Source organism: Pempheris klunzingeri, chromosome 8 (genome assembly GCF_042242105.1).
Source record: "Pempheris klunzingeri isolate RE-2024b chromosome 8, fPemKlu1.hap1, whole genome shotgun sequence".
Lineage (NCBI taxonomy): Eukaryota > Metazoa > Chordata > Actinopteri > Acropomatiformes > Pempheridae > Pempheris > Pempheris klunzingeri.
Window position 1 is genome coordinate 26,483,983 of NC_092019.1, and position 14,292 is coordinate 26,498,274.

The 14,292-nt window shown below is 43.1% G+C and overlaps 1 protein-coding gene across 2 annotated transcripts in view; it reads right to left on the minus strand.

Moving 5' to 3' along the window:
• The window catches only part of dyrk1b (dual-specificity tyrosine-(Y)-phosphorylation regulated kinase 1B), a 51,839-nt gene that overhangs the window by 11,644 nt on the left and 25,903 nt on the right, over nucleotides 1–14,292 (minus strand). For both annotated transcript variants that reach the window (XM_070835513.1, XM_070835512.1), the window contains exon 2: nucleotides 1,642–1,808. In XM_070835513.1, the coding sequence (XP_070691614.1) occupies nucleotides 1,642–1,710 (69 nt within the window). In that variant the 5' untranslated portion in view covers nucleotides 1,711–1,808. The remainder of the gene's footprint in view (nucleotides 1–1,641; nucleotides 1,809–14,292) is intronic.

The following is a 14,292-nucleotide window of genomic DNA, read 5'->3' on the forward strand; positions in this document are numbered from 1 at the left end:
GGTACTCTGCACCCAGAAGAAAGCTGGCCTTGTTCTTCCGGACCTGCGACTCTACAGCTGGATTATGTCCTTCCTGGAACTTGACATGAGCTTTCCCAGGTAGCAGTGCGATTCCTCAAAGACGCAGACACACCTCTGAAATAGACATTTCAGAGCAAATCCGCAGCAGTCTCTCTGCACCAAAGAAACCTTGCCTATAAACAGTTTCTAACACTTTGGCTGCACTTCTTGTCCGTGGGGCAAAACATTCAGCTCCAGGTGCTCCTCAAAGTGCTCCTATCAAATCTTGTCAATATCCCCGGTTGGAGAGAGTCCTGACTGAGCAATCACTGCATTGCACTTTTCTCAAGGACGTACTGATGTTGGCAGTGATTACCATGGCAACCAACAAAACTTGTGACTTCCAACTTCAAAGCATTTGGAGTAGCTCTAATGGGTACGCTTCCTGCTTCACCTCTGAGGCTCACACACAAAAAACTCATTTGGATGGAATATCTCAAATGAAAATTCAACAAGCTAAGTCACAGGCAAAGAAGTCTGCTCTGATTTCCAGCGTACTGACAACATTTCTAGATACTTTACAAGGATAAACTGTTCTCTGTATATATTGTAGTATGTATGAAGTGTTCCATCACAGGTTTGAATCAGCTGTGCGCGCAGCTGGATTTATACTTGTGGTTTAGGGGTTCTCGCTGAGACAAGACATTATTAGATATAATTGAAATGTTTACATTCACATTATTATGGCATTATTCTAAATAATCAAATGTGTTGCAAGTACATCTTCAGCTCTGCACATATTCAATGGACAATACAACTATGTGGAAGTGATACAGAGGCTACAGACTGGTGGAGTATTTAGGAACTGTAATTAGTCAGCTTGGCATGTGTTTACCCAAAAAGTTTCTGATATTGTTACAGATGTTGTTAGTGAAAATATGGCACATGCCATATGCTTCCCAAGTGTCGCTGGTTCAATTACTGCCAATGACCTTTGTGGCTTCATAGCCCCTACCCCCACCAAGTTTCTTGGCTGTCTTTTCACTGCACTGTCTAATAAAGGCTAAAAAATAATCTTTAAAAAATAACGTGATGCATGATGACCAAGGGCTCAGTCATACACTCCCTTTTGGGGCGACTGTTGCTCAGAGGTAGAGTGGGTCGTCCCTCAATCGGAAGTTCGCTGTTTGATCCCCAACTCCTCTGAGTCAGCATGTCGAAGTGTCATTGGGCAAGACACTGAACCCCAACTGGCTCCTGGAGCAGCTTCAGTGTGTGAATGTGTGTGAAAGAACAGTCTCCTCCAGCTTAGATGTGATTGTGATGTGATGTGTGAATGGCTGAATGAGGATGTGATGTAAAAGCACTTTGAGTAGTTGAAAACTAGAAAGGCTCTATAGTATAGAGTCTATACAAATACAGACCATTTACTTCTCAGTAACATTAGATGTATTTTGTGATCTAGCGTATCTGCAACCTTTAGCTCACTGCCACCATCAGCCTTTCTACAGTGAATCCAGGACTGGAAAATGCTGCAGTGCTGCCTTCACAATCAACAGGTGAAACAGGTGAACTATAAATCAGTACCTGTGCCAAAGATGTGCGTGTGTGTGTGTGTGTGTGTGTGTGTGTGTGTGCTACCTGCTGCTGCTCGGCCATGGAGTGGATGGAGCTGAAGGAGGGGTGTGTATGTGTGTGCTGGCTGGTCATGGCTGGCTCAGCGAGGGAGAAGCCCTGGGCAGTGGAGGAGGAGGAGGAGGAGGAGGAGGAGGAGGAGGAGGTGGGCGGACATCCTGAGCTGCTTACACCTGGAGAGAGAGAGAGACAGAGAGAGAGAGGAAGACAGATGATTAGAGGAGGAAACCACAACTTTCTGATGTGCTCCTTTCCCTTTATCTTTGGTACATTCTGACCAGAGACCACATGTCCATCACAGCCCAGTCATCGATTATTATTACCTTCCTTTTTGGCCACACATCTTGTTCTATCTACACACAACCAGCTGAAGTCACAGCATAGTTCCTTTCTTACCAAGCTCCAAATACACAGAAAACATTTTCATTTTCATTTGTGGACTTCATTTGAAGATAAATCATCAGTGTGACCTCCAGAGTGACTTCCAAAACAAAAAGGAAAAAGAAAAAGTTAGTTCAAGCTTAAGCCCATCAATATCTTGACAATATATCCGATGTTCAGTTTTAACATTAACACATAACATCAAAAGTCTGCTAAGAACGTGGTCATTAAAGAAGTGTGATGTGTTCTGTAAGACAGGAGCAGGAGGACAAGGTAGAGGATTCACTGTCCTAAGTTTACTGATCATTTATTTCCACAGTTTGATGAAGAGCGGGGAGAAGTGTAGCCTGACTCTATAAGACCATGTTCACTCTCCATCCAGACCATCAAGGCGTCCTCCCACCATATCACCACATGGTAGGGCTGAATGACCCTGGTCAGAATGAGAATGACTCTGTTCTCCCACAATTCTTAGGGACACCACGTTCTTAATGAGAACTACAAATCACAGACTGTATTGTCTTCATGCAGACAGTTCGAGCATTATCATTCGCTACTGGTAATGATCACCTCAAATGCATCTGCATGGGATGCTGAATTCAAGAATAATCTACTAAGCCCAGCAGGTAAGAGCTTGGCCCAGTCCAGTGTGATCCTCATCTGTTGCATTTCTGCCTTCAATGCTGTTTCACACACACGTTTAGTGTATATTATTAGAGCAGGTAGCACAACATGAAGAGCAGATACAAGAACACATCAAGTAGGGTTAGGTCAGTCCCCTGTTTTGCAGCTTTGAACAGAAGCATATCCTTAAATCCAAAGCCCGCTGCTGATGTATGAGGGGATGGGCAGCAGGTATTTTGCACTTGAACACACCACAAAGGCAACCACTGAAAGCTGGCCAGTGGCTAGCAACATGAGCATACAGTTTGCACTGCAGTGTGCTTCATTGGACAGAAACCAGCAGAACAAACTAGCCACCCATTTTCATGCCACTATGACTCTGACCAAGCAATCTTGTCATATACCTGAAAATTCAACTGAGACATTCTCTTTAGATCATAAAACTACATAATAGATTTAATTAGAATATTCTTCAGGAGAAGGAGGAGGCTCTTTGACTGTTGACTTCATGCATCGGTCAGTCTCTTCCTGCAAATGCAAAACCAAACACAGACACAGCATTTCTGCATCAGTGCGAGGTGGGGACAAAATCCAGCCACCAAACTGATATTTCCTATCCGATCCTTATCGTAGCCAATCAAAGATTGGCGATTGTTTGTAATAACCAATCAGTGTGCAGTATCAGTGGCTCTTTGACCTTGACCAATCTAAACAAGTGTTGGTAGACCACAGATGTCAAACACACCAGGGAGTTCTTGTGATCATAAGCTAAGCTAATAGTTGAATTAACTCGTTATACATTCAAGACAAATTATCCTTCAACTGGTGACCCCCGCAGACAAAAATACACAAAAATAATCATTACAAAACAAAAACAACTCCCAACTACTGCAGCTTCAGTCTGGAGTCTTCAGTCAGCTAGGCTATTCACCTACTCCAGATCCACGTAGCAGCAGATCTAGCTACCAAACAAGGATGTGTGTGGGTTAGAATAGAGCCAGGCTCACTGCATAATTGACAATAGTCTGATTTACAGTGGACAGGGAGTGGCTCAGCTGCTGACCAAGTCTCTCCTCGAGTCCCGTTGCTGGACTGAGAGCAGTGATGCACAACAAGCAAAGTGTGGAGTCCCTCTTGTGCTTGGTGGGAAATATAAACAACACAATGGGATTCCAGCTTTTGTGAATGTGCTTAAACATATGGCAGCTCATTGTGTGAAGATAAAGAGACGTTGCCACTTGGATCTGCATGAGCTATGTGAAAGATTTGGAAAACATCAACAGCTAACTCACTGTCAGATGGTTATGGTCTGAATGATCACTGTGATAAGAGAGACTCCTGTGTGACACAGCAGTCTCCTAATACAGTGATTGGTGATTGAGGAAAACTGGTCTTTGTATTTGGTGCAGTCAACACTCCAACACCAAGCTGACAGTTTCCTCATCATCTTCCATCTACAGGTTGGTGTTGAGCTTCTAGTGTGCTCTGGTGTTAGGTACTGCCACAGAGAGAGCTGGTGGAGGGGTTACAAGCTTCTCCTGATCAGGCCACTAACTGGGCAAAATCCAAGGACCGAACAAAGGTAACGTAAAAATCTATACTGAAGAATGAGTACATGCAAATGACATCTCTATCATTCTATCATTATCATTTAAAAAAAATGCGATGCTCCAGTTTAAGTTAAGAAACAGGTTTTCATAAAAGAAGAGGCAGCAGCAATAAAAGGAAGCTATAGCACGGAAAACTCTTTGGCTGTGACTAAACATCAAAGAACAAAACAACAAGCCTCTCTTGTCCACCAAGAACGATGGGCTCTGTGTCCTGTCAGCAACATGAGTCCATGGAGTGGAAAATAGATGGACCTACGTGTGTTAAATAAGTGGCAAATGTAAGTAAAAGTAAAAGAGTTTCCAGGACTGCAAAGCTATGTGCATTTTAATATCACTGTAACATAATGCAGAGCAGGCATTCAGTGAACATGTATAATGTGACTCCCCACGGTGGAGACAGGTCTCCTATTCGGTACTCCACATCTTTTTCCAAATTGCTCCCTGAGATAGAACTCTGTGGCCAAACAAGGCTCCATTTGTTAACGTAAAAGCCATGTATGGATTGGTTTTTAAATTACAGCGTTGTGCAGCTTGGTGCCTCTGTGTTGAACTGCATGTGTGTACTTGTGTTCTGTTGTGTGATAAGGTAAAGAAAGTAATCCAATCACTGTCACTGGAGCTGTTGTGGTGCTCTGGGTCCTGGCCTGCTTACAGATATGACACTGCTGGAGAGAGAGAGGGAATATCTGCCTAGTACTGAAAAATCTGCACCGTCTCTTTAAGAGACTGAGAGGCACTCACAGCACTTCCTCAATCTGGCATCCCCTTTCTTATGCTGCCATTGGTCAGGGCCCCCTCTTTCTCTGTCAGCTGATTCGCTGTTGGTATCTAAGGGCTGGCTGGCCAGCACTCTATAAATAAACCCAGTGCTGTCTCAGCAACCAGCCTACAATACTCATTAGCTACTTCTCTCTCTCCTCTTCCGCCTCTCTCCTGCTAAGCGAGTAGCTTCCAATAGCAGGCCCGGCTCTCAGCAGCAGCAGTCTGACATACTCTCCCCTAGCAACCCAACCCACCCTACCAGCCGCGCTCTCCTCCCCCTTTCCTTCATCATCCTTTCTGCTTTCTCCAACCTCTCTCTTCTATTTATCCATCTATCATCCATACATCTCCCCATCCCTCACTCCCCTCTTCCCTCCTTCCTGACTTCAATCAGATGAAAGCTCCATATGTCTCAGTAAGAGACATCTTCTCTTTTTCTGGCGACTGTTTCATCGCTCCATCAGTGTTGTGTTGATGCACAATGATGTAACAATATTTAGGGTGACAGTGAGGAGTCCCTCCAGGAAGCTCTGCACCACACAGTACACTCACAAACCAATGATGGTAACACTACTGGACCAAGTATGTTTGAGTCCATCAGAGGGAACCAAAGGCTGCCAAAACTGCCTCCTTTAACAGCGACTGTAGCACCTGCACAAACCTGTTTAAACTTAACTAGAGTCAACACCAAAGGTGAGTCTGGTCTGAGTGAAGCTAAAACAAATGCTGCTAAGTGAAAGGTTGACAGTTTGATCTGCTTGAGAAGGGCCTGATTTCACTCAGGCCACTGCTCCTTCACTGATCAAAGCATTTACATGATGCATTACTTGCTAAACTTCCCCATGAAGATGAGGTAAAAAAATGACATGAACTGGACTGGAGAACTTTGTAACAAATGAACAAATCTCTTACAAAAGTGCTCCAGACAAGTCTGGCCATTGCTAAAGCTACCCAGGGCACGGTGCCCCACCCACCAACAGGGCCACTCCATTTAATACACAGATGTGAACAAGATGACCAGCTAAAACAACAGCCAACACCAAGTGCATTAAGTCTTTAAGGCAATTCTACTCATCGCGTGTGTCTTTGTGTGTGTGCATCGTGTCTTATTATGAGAAAGTTATGAGAACTCTGGTTTTCCACTGTCCTTGTGAGGACAGTTCTGCATTGTGAGGACATTTTGCCTCGTCCTCACAACTTCAGAGGGCCATTTGAGGGCTCCGACTTTAAGGGTAGTCAGCTGAAGGTTAGAGTTAGGGTTAGGTTATGGTTAAGGTTAAGGTTAGCGTTAGGTTAAGGTAAGCGCTAGGATTAGGTTATGGTTAGGGTTAGGTTAAGGTAAACGTTAGGGTTGGGGTTAGGTTATGGTTAGCGTTAGGATTGGGGTTAGGTTAAGGTTAGCGTTAGGATTGGGGTTAGGTTATGGTTAGCGTTAGGATTGGGGTTAGGTTAAGGTTAGCGTTGGGATTGGGGTTAGGTTAAGGTTAGCGTTAGGATTGGGGTTAGGTTATGGTTAGCGTAAGATGCTGGGGAACGCATTTTGTCAATTAGTGTCCTCACAAAGATTGAAAGACAAGTGTGTGTGTGTCTAACGAGGGCAGTGTTGGTGAGCCGGGAGCATCCTAAGGTTGAGCTGGACAGCACACATCATCTGAAAACACGCCCACCGTGTGCTTCTGAGGAGACTGCTCTCGGTCACTGGGGTCCCACAGTGCTCAGCATGACAATAGGGCTGCACAATCAACTTAGAAATACGATGCAGTCATTTCTCTGTCTGTGAGTGTAATTAAATGTGCAGGAGTATTCTGGTTCTATTTGCACATGTAAACATCCTTTTTTTTCAGAAACCTGAATATGGTCTCATTCTCATGTAAACAGGATACAGCTCAAAACAGGGATCCTATTGCTCATGTAAAAACAGGGTAATGGTCAGTGAGTGTGTTTACATGGATACGAATATTAGGCTCATCAATCATATTGGGAATATGGTGTTTATATGGAACAAAGGTTATTAATTACTGTATGCTATTTGCACCTGTGATCTGCACAACACAAACTGTCAGTTTGTAAATGGTGCATGTTGGGAAACCAACGTTCTGTAATCTGTATACCAATATATATCCTTTTCCCCATCTGAACTACCAAATACTTTCAACTCTTAATGAACAAAGACAAAGATCTGTTTCCTCCTCACTCCAGAAGTGAGACACTTTGCAACAGTATCCCAGTTTATTTTGGCATGGCATCTTCAGGTTTCTCAGTACTGGGATAAGGGTTTACCCCGGTTTCTGAACTCAGGATTGACACAGAAGGGCACACTTCAAAAATCTGATCATAAACTGAACACTGTCAATGTTAACACATCCACTGAGCATCAGTCTCAAGGCGTGTCAAGACTCAAGTGTGACTGCTTGTAAAGTCTACATAAAGATCCAAGCGTGCATGGTTGCAGTCTGTGCATGAACTGAAGATTGACTCCTCTGTCCAGGAGCAAAGAAACTATGAATGAATGAACTATGAACTATAAATGATAAACAGTCTGTTTGTATAGCACCTTTCTTGTCATTTCAACTACTCAAAGCACGTTTACATTATATCCTCATTCACCCATTCATTCAGGAGGAATTCTAAGTTGGAGGAGACAATTCTTTCACACACTGAAGCTGCTTCAGGAGCAAGTTGGGGTTCAGTGTCTTGCCCAAGGACACTTCGACATACGGACTTGGAGGAGCTGGGGATCAAACCATCGATCTTTCGATTGATCGACAATCCACTTTACCTCTGAATCCATCCGACCCAAACTTAAAGAACTAAAGTTCTGAGGGAGTCTGAATCTTGGCTGTAACATGATAGTACAGTTAGCTTACAGGCACAGCTAACTGTACAGCTGGCACACTGGCTGTTTGGCTTTAGTGCACTCACACTTGTCCATTCCAATCACTGAAAAACTGCACAAAATCAGTCTGTGTCCACAAAGTCACATATCCAAGGGAGGTACCACTGAGATGTCAATCTGTCGTCTTATGGAAGGATTTTTTGGACTTATCGCTATGTTCTGATTTAAAAAGCAAGCTCAGCTTACACTAAACTCATTGTATTCACACCAATATTAACAACATACAAGTTCTTTAAGTTCATCTTGCTCCCACTCTCAGGCCAAAGTCAACCAGCCATTCAGCACAAAATGGCCGTGGCCAAGTCGGGCCATAGCTTTAATTAATGATGTGAATACATTGGGGATTTTGTGAAATATCCTCAAACCAGCAGGTGACAATACCTGCATGAGAGGGGCCAGAGGAGAGAGGTCTGAGAAAGACGTTGTCCCAAATACTGAAAACCGGCTGAGCCTGGCAGCATACTGCAAAATAAATCTAGAAACAGTTTCACACTGTACATTACTCTGTAAATCTGTAAATAAGACTCATTTTGTTGGTTGCGTGTAGTAGGCCGGCTGAAATAACTTGACCGTTACTGCACATACTGTCATGAAATGTTGGTTCAGACACTCATTTCCCCTCCGAATAAATGTAATAACGTTGGTGAATGTATAACTTTTGGTCTAGCGCCTCCATCTGGTCAAAATTTGTCCAAGTGTAAAAGACAAAACTGCAAAACTACATTCTCATCAGTCTCAGCTGTCCTTTGTGTTTAGTGCTAATAAGCAAATATTTGTATGCCAATAGTGAGCATGTTTCCGTTAGCATGGAGCTCAGAGGATCAGTGCGCCTCAGTACAGCCTTGGAGCCACAAGCATGGCGTACTCTCATCTATTCTGTTTTTAACTCCACAGCATTCAATCTCAAGAATCACTGAGCAGTGGAGGCAACTGACTGTCTGCGGCCTCTCAGGAGCACTACGTTTCTTGACGAAACATCCCTTATCACACAGCAGATGTGCTTTTGGCACAGCTTTACTGGACTGGTCTGAACCACTGAGTTGCTTAATTGATGAACATTAGTATCATATAAAGATTTCTGAATGATTCTTGACTTTAAAAATATGGCGCTACGATGATAGAATAAACCTGCTTAAGCCATGCTAGCAGCTCTGTGAGGCTGTCCTGAGGCACACTGACCTCCTGAGCTCAATGCTAACAAACAGGTTTCCAACCTGGTAGCAACGGCAGTCCACAAAAACAAGGTAGTCTCCACCAACGTCCAACCCTGGTCGTGATGGACGATTGGCTGACGTGTGTCAGACCTATGTCACAGTGATGTTATGAGAAGGGTATTAGTAAGAACCGCATTAGAACAGCAGCTCATAGCACAGGATGCTGACAAAAGAATGAGGTATGTTTACACCTGAATTAAAGATGGTTCTTGAATTTAGTAAAGCAAGTCATCAATAATAAGACCATGGAGCACACATACTGGGAACTTTTTCCTGCCAACAAACTAGACCACAAAACAGCAAGAGGGCCTTCTTATCCAGAACTAAAAGACAGAGACAGCATCAAAATCCCAATTATGACAATGATCATTTCTTCTGTTTCTCCAAGGACCGTGGATACATCTTTAATATTTGTTCAAATACCTAGTGGTATTGTATATAAATTAGAGCCAGGTTTGCATGGGATTTCACGTGATAATATCAGTCAATATCTGTTATTCGACATAAACAGTAACATTTTTGGTAAAGTCTGGTTACATGTTATTATCAAAGAACTGTGACCGACATATGTAGTCAGCGTGTCATTTTACAAACCTGGAAAACATACATATACTTATTACTTACTGACTGACAGTTCATACAGTTGCACTCAGTGGCACTGGCAAAAGTTACAAACATTCAGCTTTGTTCAATGAACAATTGAAATAGAATAGAACACAACTAATATTACAGGTAGTTTCTCCAAATTCAACACAATATGCCACTTTTAATGACTACAGAATAGAATCCCTCATAGCAGCACTCGTTTGTAAATCAGGTGTCTCAAGCACACCTGATGTAACTAGTCAAGGACCTCATTAGTTGCATCAGGTGTGATCGAGATAGAACACATCAAATACCCGGACAGGCTAACGGTTTGTTCACAGTGACGTGTTGTATGTTAGAAATATGGGTAATTTAGTCAAGAGAACTGTCCAAACAGTTAAGAGAGGAGATCATTGCTTTGCACAAACAAGGAAAATGATAGAAAAAGACAGCAAAGGCACTGAATGTTCCAAGAGATGCTGTAAGAAGCAAAGTTCACACGGTCAAAGCTAAAGGATCACTGGCTGCACTACCTGTATTGGCAGAAAGAGGAAGATATCAACAGCTGCCACCAGATTTCTGAGGAGGCAGGAGGCCAAAAACCCTGGAGTGACTGTAAAAGACCTGCAGTAAGACTTGGTGGCAGCAGTGACTGAGGTTTCAGTTTCTACAGTGAGGAGCACACTAAACACTGAAGGCCTCCATGCCTGAACTCCAAGACCTACACCACTACTGACCCAAAAGCACAAGACCAGTCTCCTCCAATAATGAGACAGATGCTGATAAGAACCCCCTGCCTACAGTGAAGCATGGAGGTGGCTCAGTGATGCTCTGGGGCTGCTTTGCTTCTTCTGGCTTTGGAAACCTGCAGCGTTTGGAGGACCAGATGGATTCAAACAAGTATCAGGAAATCCTTGGAGAAAACGTCAGGCCGTCTGAGGAAGCTGAAGCTTGGGCATCACTGGACCTTCCAACAGGACAATGATCTCAAACATACCTCAAAGTCCACCAAGGCTTCAGAAAAAGTCCTGGAAGATACTAGAGTGGTCGTCACAGTCACCTGACTTGAATCCCATAGATGGGTGAGATATGAAGAAGGTGGTTGCAGCACACAATCCCAAGAACATCAGAGAGCTGGAGGCTGTTGTCCATGAGAAATGGGCTCAGATTCCTCAGGCGCTCTGCTAAGTACTAAAGATGCTTGTCAACAAGGGGCTGAATAACTTTGAGACTGCAGGAGTCAGTAAAAGTGGAATATTGTGTTGAATTTTGGGAAAACATCTGTAATGCTATTTGTGTTGAGCTATTTCAATTGTTCTTGTTTGAGTTGTTCATTGGCATCGACTATCACAGATGACAGTTTGTAAATTTTGCCAATCCACCTAATGTGCAATGACGGTTGAATAATTTTGAGTGCAACTACATGACCTGATCCTGATATATCTGTGAGCTGTAGGCTAATATCAGCCGACAACATCACTTAGCTGCCAGTACATTAAGTACACTTAGCTTCAACAAATGCAGTCTAGTCTTATAATAAATAAATACTAACTGATTTCACTTCATGGACAGTTTGAGGGCTGTAGTTTGTGCTGCTGTTGAATGTATTGAAGTGGCGTTTTTTGGTATTTAGTGAACCCTTTTTCATATCAATAGGGTGGGCAAAAAAGTTGGAAACACTTCTCAGTACAACATGGTATCATTCTTCAGCACTATAACTAACTGCCAGCATAAGCAGAACATTTATTCTACATCTGTCTGAAACAGTCTGAACACAACGGGAGCATCAGAAGCATAAAGGAGGCTTTCCTGTAGGGCCGCTGGATTCCAACGGAGAGTGAGCGCTGCGCTCAGGCCGGTAGCTCCACTAACATGAGCTGGGACAGTTATTGACGAACGCCCTTGCTGGCATGTTGCTCGGTGAGCACTCACAAGTGGGAGGGCAGTGCTACGGTGACGGCTTTTAAATCACAGTGTTACAATGGTAGAGGCTCAGCGGTCGACAACGGCCGGCCATCAGTGATGGATGGTGCCAACCCTTGTTACCATCACCGCAGCAAACATCCAACAATGAGTCAAATTGCAATGGAGAGAGCAAACCTAATGTAGACTACACAGGTCTAATAATGAACACCAATCAGCACAGATCATTCTTTTACCTCTAGAGAACTCTTCACAGATGAATACAGCAGACAGTCAGACCACAAAGCCTTCAAGCAAATCAATACAATGTTAAAATCCATCCTGCTGCATACAAGAAGCCAGTGTGATGTGGTCGTACCTCCTCTCTGATTAAAGGCACTGGGGGCTGAGTTCTGTACAATCTCTAAGGACTAAACTTATTTGATTGACAAATAAATCACAGCGTGCGGTGAAAACAGCATGTTAGACAGTATCAAATTTGATGTCAGCAAGTTTGATATGTTGCTACAAGTAACCAGTGGACGACAGGGTCTGTCTTATGATATGCTGAATCCTGAATCGTTGGGTCTCTCTCTTAATTAAAGAGTTTGGTCTAGACCTGCTCTTTATGTAAGGCGTCTTGAGATAACGCTGTTATAAATTGGCGCTTTATAAATAAAGATTGATTGATATGCTGTAACTCAATGTTATCCAGTTTTTCACATTAACCATGCAAGGATGTAGAGAACTCAGCATACTGAGGTGGGCTTAATGGGGAGCTACAGCTGAGTAAAATGAGATGCCATGACTATGAATGTCCGACCTGACAGAAACATTTAGAGGGAATACAGTGAAATGGTAAATGGTAAATGTTCTGTATTTGTATAGCACCATTCTAGTCATTTCAACCACTCAAAGCGAAATTCACACTTCATTCATTCAGGAGGAATCTAAGTTGGAGGAGATTATTCTTTCACACACATTCACACACTGAAGCCGCTTCAGGAGCAAGTTGCCCAAGGACACTTTAACACGTGGACTCAAGGAGCCAGAGATCAAACTGCCAACCTTTCAATTGATGGACAACCCATCAATTTAGCTGGGAGCTGGGGCCAAAAGTGAACCTTGAGGCACACCACACAAGAATAAAAAAGACAGTTGTTAACAGAGAAACAGAACGTTTCGTGTCACAGATAAACTCATTCATGCTTTGACGGATACACACACCCCGTGCCCTGATGTGTCAAACATGTGCTGCAATGAGGTGTGTCAGGCTGTACTCAGTCAAGTAGCACCTCCAACAGTCACTGAGAGTTTGCTCAAGAATGGTGATTTCAAGCTGTGATGCTGCTGAAAGCAACACTGACACGTTTAAACATCTTTCACAGACAAAAGATGTTCATTTGATGAAACAACTTCATAATTAAAAGATAAGTGAGATATTTGAAGGATGAGTGACACACAGCAGACTAATACTGATCATAAAGGACCCATACAACAGATAACAACAGAGACGTGATGACAAAGACCAGTGAGAGCAAAGTGACGGGGACCAATAAGGAGTGAAGAGGACCACATAGGTGACAAGGTTTCAGAGGCTCTATAGTCATACAGCTTGATGGAAAGAAGTACAAGACAAAAAGGTCCCGGAGCCCATCTCCACCAACTTTCTCAGAATGATCCTCTGAAAATTCAACTAGGATGAAATAACTGAACCCCAGAGGATGACATGAGGGCCGCTTTGACAATAAATTCAATTTACATGTCTTGTAGTTTTACTTGGTGATTCTGATCTGTAATCAGCAAATCCAACAACTGACAGACTGATCCAGATACTATGTGATGCTAGAAACAAATTCCAATCAGAAAATGTGATCACTTGTATGACAAGCAATTAACACACAGAAATAACTGAAAATGTTTTATCAAAACCATAAAACTATGTGTCCCAGCTACATGTGAACAGAGCTCCTTGTGTGTTGTGTACCTGCTGTGGAGCTTCTCTTCACTTTTGGGTAGATTTTCAGCTGATCCAGGCCTGAGGACACACACACACACACACACACACACACATCACTTCCAACCTGTACCACATGGAATGGGCACCGTTGCCCACGTACGATAGCTGGTATCTTGCCCAAACTGCTTTATACATCCATTGAACAGCTGTTGTTAATCTTCATGACATGTCAAAAGTTTCACAGTGAACTGATGACCCATGTAACTCCTGCTTAATAGTTTGGTTTTTGAACTCCAATAAAATCAATATCATCTTTGTATTGTTTAAAACTGACGAAATATGTGTGCATGGCTATAGCGGCAGTAATCACTCATTCAGAGGAACCAGCCTGTGATGAATGACATCAGACCTCCACAAACTGTCACCACACATTAGTAAGGAATTTCAGAACAATAGTCAAAAGAACACTGATCTGTTCTCCACAGCAGTTGTTGCTTTGCATGTTCTTTTATTGCCAGAACTCATTGACAGAAAGTATCGATACTGGCATGGTACTGACTTTACATTATAATGAAAGCCAGTCAAGTGGAAGACATTTCACAAGAGAGGAACAACACCTCAAATGTGCCCAGTCCTCGTGCTTTGCCCCCCAAACACACACATACAACAACCAGAGCACGAGACATGGAATCATGTGAGCATCTGTCATTGTAAGCCTGTCTG